The sequence below is a fragment of the Emydura macquarii genome, unplaced genomic scaffold (assembly GCF_026122565.2).
Source record: "Emydura macquarii macquarii isolate MOO-44397 ecotype Brisbane River unplaced genomic scaffold, CSIRO-AGI_Emac_v2 contig_2584, whole genome shotgun sequence".
Lineage (NCBI taxonomy): Eukaryota > Metazoa > Chordata > Testudines > Chelidae > Emydura > Emydura macquarii.
The window spans coordinates 56,831-65,979 of NW_027132721.1; the positions used below are offsets into that span (position 1 = coordinate 56,831).

General features: G+C 66.9%; 1 protein-coding gene across 1 annotated transcript; it reads right to left on the reverse strand.

Moving 5' to 3' along the window:
* Nucleotides 1-2,764: 2,764 nt before the first annotated feature.
* Nucleotides 2,765-7,597, reverse strand: LOC137163481 (DLA class II histocompatibility antigen, DR-1 beta chain-like). Its single transcript, XM_067563732.1, has 6 exons — nt 7,429-7,597; nt 6,780-7,052; nt 5,676-5,957; nt 4,226-4,336; nt 3,664-3,687; nt 2,765-3,302 (listed from the first exon to the last, which is right to left on the reverse strand). The coding sequence occupies exons 1-6, from the start codon at nt 7,532-7,534 to the stop codon at nt 3,289-3,291; spliced, it is 810 nt and encodes a 269-aa protein (XP_067419833.1). The 5' UTR covers nt 7,535-7,597; the 3' UTR covers nt 2,765-3,288.
* Between the last annotated feature and the right edge of the window lie 1,552 nt (nt 7,598-9,149).

Sequence of the window (9,149 nt, forward strand, 5' to 3'; positions counted from 1 at the left end):
AGACCTGGGACAGCCCGTGACCCGTGTCAGGAGGTGCTGCAGAGCGTTCAGACACCAGCCCTGCCTGGGAAGGGGGAGATGGACCAGGGGGCGCTGGCAGAAGAGGGGGATCTCGGCCATGGAGTGGGGAGGGGCTACATAAAAGTGGAGCCTGCAAAAGTGTAGGCGACTGAGACCTGGCCCAATCCCCGGCTGAGGAAGCAGGTACAAGCCGTCACCGGGGAGGCAGGGTCTGGCCGGAGATTGTCCCTCGCATAGGTATCCTGGCTGTCCCGTCACTGGCCTGTGTGAGACGGGGCAGCCAGACACGGGCGTCTGGTCTAATGGGGTCCATGGGGCTGCAGCGAACGGAGGGCAGGCTGAGACAGCCCCAGCGCTGGGAGCCCCGACTGACAAACCGTGGGGGGGTTCAGACGCCTCTGACAGGCTGCGCTGCTGCGGGAACACCGTGAAAAGGGGAAGAGACGCCCCCACCCCTGGGTGTAGCTGACAAGAACAGCCATGGGCCAATACATGCCTGGCCCTAGGATGGGCCCTCTGCAAACCTCAGCCCTGTCTGTCCTGGAGGCATCTCCCTGTCTGCACTGACTGCGCCCGGCCCAGCCAAGGACGGGCTGAGGAGACAGGACGTCAATGGAGCCTGGTGCCCCAGATAACGGGTTGGGGGTGATCCATGCCCCAGGGAGTGCAGCTTTCCTAGCTGGTGCCCTGGCCAGGCAATGAGCCATGGAGTCCCCTCGGTGCCAGCTGGGCAGCCTGAGCCCACAACGTCTCCATGGGGCAGTGACGGGCATCGCAGCCACGGACGCTGTCTGTGGGGCTCACGCTGCCTCCAGCTCACGACCAGCGACTGATCTGCTCCGTGGGGCAGAGGAGAAGGGGTCATCCCAGCTCCCCTGACACTCACCGCAGCGGGGGGTGATCACTGCAGTGCCTGGGACTGTGACCAACTCACAGATGTCCCCCGCGCCCGGGGCGGGTCGCCCAGACTGGCAGGGCCGGGCCAGAGGAGAGGCGAGGTCCAACGAACGAACTGGGGCTAGAGAGACGGAGTTTAACAGACTCGGGGCCGTCCTTTGGCTCCAGCGACAGACAGGCCTTTGGTCCCAGGGGTCCCAATCCTGGTTGGGGGCTGGGCCGGACTCTGCCCATCCAACGCCCTGCGTGGGAGACAGGCGATTCCTGCTGGCCGGGCGCGGTTAAATCTGTTTGTGTTTTTTTTTCTGTTTCTCTCTGAGGCGTTTTCCCCTGAGTGGCTGGTCTCTGCTGCCTGCCAACGGATGGGAACCGGTGTCACAGGTACATGGGGGTCGGGGCTACGGCCCCAGCTTTGGACCAGGCTCGGGGAGGACCCGTCAGTGGGCCAGACCCCCTGAGTCTCACTCTCCATCCAGGGTCAGCCCCACACGGCTTCTCCGCCTCCTTAGACTGGACTTCCAGGCCTGCAGCCCCTGCTCCCCTGACAGCTCCGGTAAGGGAGCCCCCAAGACAGACCCTGAGGGAGCCTTGGCTGCTCTTCGGGGATCACAGCACCTCGCCCGGCGTCTACAGGGACACTCACACGGCCCTGTCACAACAGGCGGGTTGTCAGTCAGCTGCCCCAGCACAGGCGGCCCGAGGGCAGCACGGAGGCAGGAAGGTCAAAGCAGAGCCGGTCCCGGTCAGCCCAGAGCCCAGCCCAGCCACAGGGAACCCCTGGGTCCAGCTCTGTCTGTCTCTGCTCCTTCGCAGACGTCACTGGTAACTGCCAGCAAACGCTGCACCTCAAAGCAACCTGAGCCGGGTCTGGGACTCTGCTGGGGACGGGCTCTGGCGTGGCTGGGGAGTGAATCTCTGGGCCCTGAGGGTGAGGGGCTGGGACTCCCTGGGGGGAGGGAATGCTGGGTAATATCTGCCCCACCCTGCGTGCTGCCCCTGAGCTGCTCCCCTGCCCCATTGCTCAGCCCCCAGTGCTGGGGGTGTCTGGCCGCTCGCTGCAGCCTGGGCTAGGGACAGGAGCATCCCTCCTGCTGCATCTGCCTCTCCCCTGGGAACAGGATTTAGGGATCCCCCTCCCCAGGGCTTCCAATGCCCCCTCCCTGCTCTCCCCACCCCTGGGGAAGGAGCCCGTCCAGACTGGGAACAAACCGGCCGCTCCCCCAGGAGTCACCCCCACCTCAGAGCCACCCAGTGGGCTCCTGCCCCCTCCAGCCAGTCAGATCCAGCCCCTGCCTGGCACAACGGCCCCGATCCCTGCAGCTGCTAAATGGCCCCACCACCGTGTGTCTGGGGCGTCCCCTCCCCTCCCCCAGGGCTGCTGCTCTGGGCTTTCTCCCATCTCCACGGAGCGTCTCCACCAGCCGTGCTGCATGAAACAGCTGCGCTGCTGCAGTGTGTACGTGCAGACCAGCCCTAGGCACCGGGTGAGCCCCGGGGGGACAGCAGAGGACAGAGACTTTGCTGATGGCTCCCCACACCCGGCAGGAGCAGACATGCAGGAGCTGCTCCCAGCCGCTGACACTCAGGCAGGAAGGGAATAAAAATCCCTGCCAAGGAGGGATCTGAGCTGGACGTTGGCGGGGCAGGAATTACTGAGCATGAGTTACAGATCCCTGGGCTGTGCCTGGTCCAGCCCTGCAGGACACGTAACGTTTGATTCTGGTAGGAGCTTCTGTGACCTTCTGCAGCCCAGGAGTGTAACGCACTGTGTGTGTGTGCGTGCGTGTGACCTGCTTTAACAAATAACTCACGTTTGTTTTTCTTGGTTAATAAATCTTTAGTTCGGTTATTACAGGAGTGGTACAAGCGGCGTCTGTGCTGTGAGCTGAGGTGCCAGTGAGCTGGGGTACGTGACGGGTCCTTCGGGGCTGGGTGTGATGTTTGGTGGAAGGGACGATTGATCACAAAGGGAGGCTTGCCTGGGTGGCCAGACAGATCGGCCCCGGGGCTGTCAGTGACTCCGCGGTGAGGTTGTTACAGGGCCTGCGGCGTTTACACTGGATCCGTTGGTGAGATCGCAGTGTAGGACTCAGTCAGTTCATGCTCTGGTTCCTAACAGGCTGCCCTGAGATCAGGACTACCATTCGTGAGCCACCCGAGACAGCGTAACAGAGTCACCCCAGGGCTCTGCTGGGAGTGAGGGGCAGGGACGGGTCCCAGGCGGGGGCAGCGCGGGATGGAGCTGGGCAGAGGCGGGGAGCAGACGGTGACGGGGAGGGACCGGCCCAGGTTCTGCTTTCTCCAGGCCGGGCCAGGCGCTGGGAGAGATGGGCGGGAAACTCCTGCCGGCCGGGGTCCGACGCCCAGGGTCTAACTCAGGAGCCCTGCAGGGAGAGGGAGAGAAGTCACCCCCTGGCCGTGGGGCTAGCGGGACGGACGGGGGGATTTTCTCTGCCAGGCCCGGGCGTCCCCGGTGACTCTGCCTGGCAGCCACAGGCTGGGCAATGCTCTGTGGGACCCAGGACCCTCTGCCCCGCAGCAGCTCGGGGATCAGCCCAAATGGGGAACCGAGGGAGCCGGAGCCTCCTCCGCGGTGCAAACGCCCCATTGCCCAGCTGTCCCGGGCCTGAGCCGGGCGGGTGACATGGGCCGAGGGGCAGAAACAGCCGCCCCACGGGCGCCCCAGGCAGCCTGTGGTCAGTAGGGGGGGGCGGGTTTAATGGGGAGGGGGGAGATTGAAATTACCTGCAGGTTGGGGAAGGGGACGCCCTGAAAAACAAAGAGAAACATGGTCAGAGCCTGGGCTGGGGGAGCCGTGTCCTGGGGGGGTCAGAGCTCCAGCCCTTGCCCCTGCCCCACGGCACAGACTGTCCCTCACTAGGATATCAACCACCTCCGGCCCCAGACCTGGGGTCACGCCCCTCCCATTATTATTATTGTAAATTCCTGACCCAGGGGAAGGATTGGAAATGCTCTGAGCCCCGGGCAGGGGCAGCTCCCTGCACTGCGAGGGGTCGGGGTCTCTGTCCCACCCCGGGGCCTCGGCAGGGGAGGGGATAGTGGGAGCTCCCAGCCTGGCCCAGGGCCCCGCACTGAGATCTGCCCATGGCCCTGCTCTGTCCCTGCCCCTAGGGGGGAGGGAGGGTGTCACCGGCCCTGCCCCAGGAGACTAGAAGCCAGGAGGCCCCTTCTCTGAGCAGCTCCTGCTGGAGGTAGGGGGAGGGGATCCTGTAGCCAGGCCCAGATTCCCCGAAGCCCTCCCTCGCTCCACATCCCCCTAGAGAAACCCCACTGCCCCGCCCCTCACCTTTCTTGTTCCGCAGGTATATGGCCAGTCCTGGCACCAGGAAGATCAGGCCCAGCACGAAGCCCCCGACCCCCGTCAGCATCTTGCTCCGGGCGGCGTCAGACTGCGCCTCTGGGAAAACAGGGCCGGGCCGGGCAGCCGGGTCAGAGCCGAGGGGCCTCCAGCCCAGGCTCCCAGCCGCTCCAGTGCCCACTGCCGGCTGGGGCAGAGAGAGGGCAGAGCCCAGGGGCAACGCTGGGACAATCTGCCCCACGCCAGGGCTGCTACTGGTCTGTGAGCGGCAGAGACCGGCTCAGGCCCTGGGCGTGAGGTGTGAGATCCTGCCCGTTGCCAGCAGGAGCTGGGCTGGGCCTGTCCCCACGTCCTGGGCCGGGCAGAGCCAAGCAGGGGCAGGAATGATTCAGCCGAGGACAAGGCAGCATGGAGCGGATCTGAGGACAGGCAGATTTCGGCTGCAGGTCAGGGCGTTTCTTAGCGGTGCGTCTCCCGGGGGCAGCGGTGGGATTTCCGACTGGCCGAGGCACAGGAGGACACAGCACTGGGGGGCTGCTCCAGGGCCGGGGATGCCAGGCCCCAGGGTGACACACACCAGCAATACCAGCGCTCCTGCCCGGAGGGGTTGGGCTGAGATGCACCATGCGGCGTCTGACTGGCTGCAAGTTCCAGCCGTTTCTCAGCGCGAGGCTGGGGAATGTGGGTGACGCTGGGTTCTGCCACGTTACAAAGTTCTCACAGCCACCGTGGAGCTGGAGCGCCGCCGTGACGTGGAGCAAGTCGGCCGCCCTGGGCCAGGGACTCACCACACGTCAATATCCGTCCAGACCCGGCTCCGTGACCAGCCCCGAGTCCGGCTTTGCACACGCTCAGCGCAGACTGTCAGAGTCCGGCAGCTAAATTCTCTGCAGATCCCGTCTGCACTGAGCGTGCTCCAGCCCCACAGAGTCCGACACGCCAGCCGCACTGCGTGTGCCAGCCCCATAGCTGGGTGCACAGCGCCCCACGGCGGCTGGGACTGAATGTTTCCTGCCGTGGCTCTCCCTGGCTGGGACTGTGAGGGGGCTGCGGCGTGGCCCTGATGGCAGAGACACTCCTGTGCGCTCAGGGCTTTGCCAGCTACTGCCCAGGCCGTGCCGTGGGGAGGAGACTCTGCCTGGCCGGGGCTGGGTGAGGAGCAGCCGGTGGAGGAAGGATCAGAGGCTCTTGTGGGGTCCCTTGGCAGAGGTGTTTGGTCCATCTCAGCAGATCCTGTCCCGGCTCCCCGTCCCCTTCTGTCCCAGCCCCACTCAGAGACCCCCCAGCTGCAGGGCCCAGCGCCGCTGTGAGGGGGGTCACGTCCCTGCTCTGTGCCCCAGCCGTGGGGACCGGCTCTGCCCCAGCCCATCCCCCGAGGGCTCCCCAGAGCGAGGGGTGCCCCTGCGGCTCAGGGATGGCCCCCGCTCAGAGCTCTTACCCCAGCGCACGGTGAGGGGCTCGGGCAGGCTGACGTGCTGCACCTGGCAGGCGTAGACGTCCCCGCGCCGGGGGCTCATCTCCAGCATCACCAGGATCTGGAAGGTCCAGTCTCCGTTCTGGAGCAGCTCCGTGGACACCACCCCGGCCGTCTGCTCCTGCCCGTTCTTCAGCCACTTGATCTCGATCTCCCCGGGGTAAAACCCCGTCACGGAGCAAACCAGCAGGTGGGCGTGGGGCTGGGACCCCGATTTGGTGGGGAAAACTGTCACCTCGGGCTGAACTGGGGGGAGGGGAGAAGAGATGGGACAGGGGCCAGAGATGGAGGGGGGCTCACAGAGAACAGGTGTCCTCACTTCCCGCAAGGAAAGGCCCAGCCCCCCTGAGCCTCTCCTCCCACCCCGCCTGCGGCTGGTTCTCTGCTACCATTCGGTGCCCTGCGCAGGTTCAGGCACAAAGGGCCCAAGGGGAGTCGTGTCCCATCACCCCCATGGGGACAGAGACTGGGACTGTCTGACCCTTGGGGCATAGGGGAATGGGGGCTCAGCTGCTCCCACCCCACAATCAGAGGGACCCCAAGGGAGTAGGTGAGGGTGGAAAGTTCTGCCCGGTTGCCTGGCCCCACCCAGCCCAGGATGGGGGTTGGGAGCTGCAGCAGCCGCCTGCCCTTGGGGGGTCTGAGTGGGGGGGTAGTGGAGGCTGGGGCCTGAACCCGCTCTGGGGGGCTGGGCACAGGGAGAGGGCCAATCAAACACCCCCCAGCCCCAGAGATTGACCCGGGGTCTGGGGCTCTGCTCCCAGGGGGGTGGTGCTGCAGTGAGACTGGGGGGGCAGCGGGGGAGGGATAGTGGGGGCGGGGCGGTGGGCAGGAGATACCCTCCGTCACCCGCCCTGCCCCCCCGCCGCTGAGTGACCCCCCCGTGGGACCCCGCCCACTTCGGCTCTCTTCGCCTCCCGCCGCCCCGGGTCCTGGCCGCTCACCCCCACCGCTGCCCCCAGCCAGGAGCCGCGCGGCTCCGCTGCTCCGTGTGTCTGGCCCGGGCGGGACCGTGGAGATAACGGGGGGCCCAGAGCGCCCGACCCCCGCTGCCCCGGCCCCGCTCACCTGCGCGGCCGATCACCTTCCCCGTCTGGGCCACGCCGTAGTTGTACCGGCAGAACGTGTCCACCGAAGCCCGCTCGTCCGCCAGCTTGGCCGGGTTCTTGTTCCAATACTCGGCCTGGGCCCGGCCCATCGCCGTGTCCGCCACGAACAGCCCCAGGTCGCTGTCGAAGTGCAGGACCTGCTGCCGGTCGTAGATGTGCCGCTCCAGGAACCGGACCCGCTCGGTGCCGTTGGTGAAATAACAGTCGGACTTCGCCTGGTACAGGAACAGCCCTGGGGGGGGGAAGGGCTCGGCTCGGCTCAGGGACCCGCCGCCTGCCCGGCGGGGAAGTCGAAGCCCTTGAGCCCCGCCCACCTCCCAGACCCAGGGGACCCCGGCCGGGGGTGGGCAGGGGTGTGGGGGAGGGGAGATGATAGTGAGGGGCCGGAAGCGGGAGGCCCGGGGGGGCCGAGCCCCCTCCACGTTTAAAAGTGGCACCGCCCGGCCCTGCGACCGAACTTCTAAACAACCCAACCGGAGCGCGCCGGGGCGGAGATGGGGGGGTGAACAGCGGGGGCGGGGGCACAGGGGCCACTTGGGGTCCGACCCCCCCCCCACACCCAGCCCCTGCGCAGGGCGGGGCTCCCCGGGCGCGGGGTCTCTGCTCACCTTCGGGCTCCGTGCAATGAGCCAGGCGGGTTCTCAGCACCGTCAGGGTCACGAGCAGAGCCCCAGCCCAGCGGCTCCCGGCCCCCAGGCTCCGACCCGGCCCCATCGCTGCTCGGCACGGACCGATCTGGGCAGTGCCGGGACCCCCCGCCTGGGAACGTCTCTGCCCCGCTCCCGCGCCAGCCCCATGGCCGGGATTGGGCCCCCCCAGCCCAGGGGCCAATGAGCGTCGGGTCTGGGCGGCGTCATCAGTCGCCAGGCAGAGCCGGCCCGGGCAGGGCTGGTTCCCACACTTCTCCCTCGCCTCGCAGGGGCCAGAGCGAGCGAGTGGGGTCGGGCGGCAGGACTCGCCCCCGCCTGCCATGGCCCCGGGCAGCCCTAGGGCAGCTGGAGAGTGGGGCCAGCCCGGAGAGCAGATGGCACCAGAGCAGGACCCCCAGCAACGGTCCTGGGACCCTGCATCCCCTTCCCCTGGGCCTCGAACCCCCCTGCTGCCAGCTGCGGTAGCCGGGTGTGTGTGTGGGGGGGTTCCTGGTTTGTCTGGGTAAATTTAGTCACAGGGGAAGGTTTGGGCCTGGCCCCCCTAAGTAGAAGTTCTGAGCTTCCCCTTCCCCCACCTCCATGGGCCTGAGCCCTGCCCCCCAGTGACTCCCATAGAGAGGGGGGCTCAGTCTCCATGGATCAGGCACAGCTCAGCCTCCCAGCTGGTCCCACCATCCACCTCCCCAAGGGGCTTCTCTGGCCCCACATTCTCTAAGCCCCTTCCCCTCTCTGCTCCATTCACCCCTCACTTCCATGGGGCGGGGCGGGGCAGGGCAGAACCCTTGTCCCTATGGCCCAGCTGGGGACGGAGGCCCAGGGAATTCAGTGACTGGTTCAGGGTCACACACAGTCTGGGCAGAGCCGGGAATAGAACCCAGGGCTCCTCGCTCCCAGACTCAGACCAGGGCCCAAACGACTGGGTCAGCCCCTCTCTGGGTCCCCAGTACCCAACCCCTCCTGACTGGTGCAGTGAACATCCAGCACATCAGATGGGGAGGGGCGAGTTGGTGCCATGTGGGGAGGTGGGGTCTGGGCAAGGGACACGGACCAATGCGCCCCACAGAGGGCCCAGAACAGACCCTGGGAGGAGAGATTCTGGTTATTAACAGCAGCTCAGAGCTGCCAGGGGATAGGCCTGTATCTCATCCCCCACTCCAAGGCCAGCCAGCCAGGACCCTGCCCTGGGCCAGATGGGAGCAGTGCCCTCGGGGGATAGGCCCTGTGTCCCAGTCTCCCACGGGTTATCCCCTGAATCTTGTCCGTGGCCTGATCTGCACCTAGCACGTATCCCGGCAGAGCTCAGTGGGTCAGAGCTGTGACACCCCCCAGCCCGCAGCACAGAGCTGGGCTGGCCAAGCCCCCGTGTGCACACAGCCGTGCTGTGGGTCAGGATGTCTGTGGCCAGGGTGAGCGCTCTGCGGGGAGGGGCTGTGCCCACACTGGGGATTAACCCTCCTGTCAGCGCTGTGTGCACACTGGGCTGCCGGCAGAGCTGCACCGCTCCGGGCCCAGCCGTGCAGACCCAGCCCCGGGAGCAGGCGTCTGGCTGGGAATCTGTCCATCTCCTCCCTGCGCGGCCCTGGGCTGCTGCTCTGCCTGGTAACAGGCTGGTCGGCGCAGGGATCTCTGCCATTGGCTGCCTGCCCCTGGGCCGGGCCCCTGGGGCCAATGCCGGGCGC

What these genes read in the sequence shown, in the direction of transcription:
- LOC137163481 (XM_067563732.1), bottom strand. Translation starts at nt 7,534, where the DNA reads ATGGGGCCGGGTCGGAGCCTGGGGGCCGGGAGCCGCTGGGCTGGGGCT. An exon ending in GAAGGTGATCGGCCGCGCAG is followed by an intron (nt 5,958 to 6,779) that starts GTGAGCGGGGCC and finishes CCCTCCCCCCAG; the next exon opens with TTCAGCCCGAGGTGACAGTT. An exon ending in ATACCTGCGGAACAAGAAAG is followed by an intron (nt 3,688 to 4,225) that starts GTGAGGGGCGGG and finishes TTTGTTTTTCAG; the next exon opens with GGCGTCCCCTTCCCCAACCT.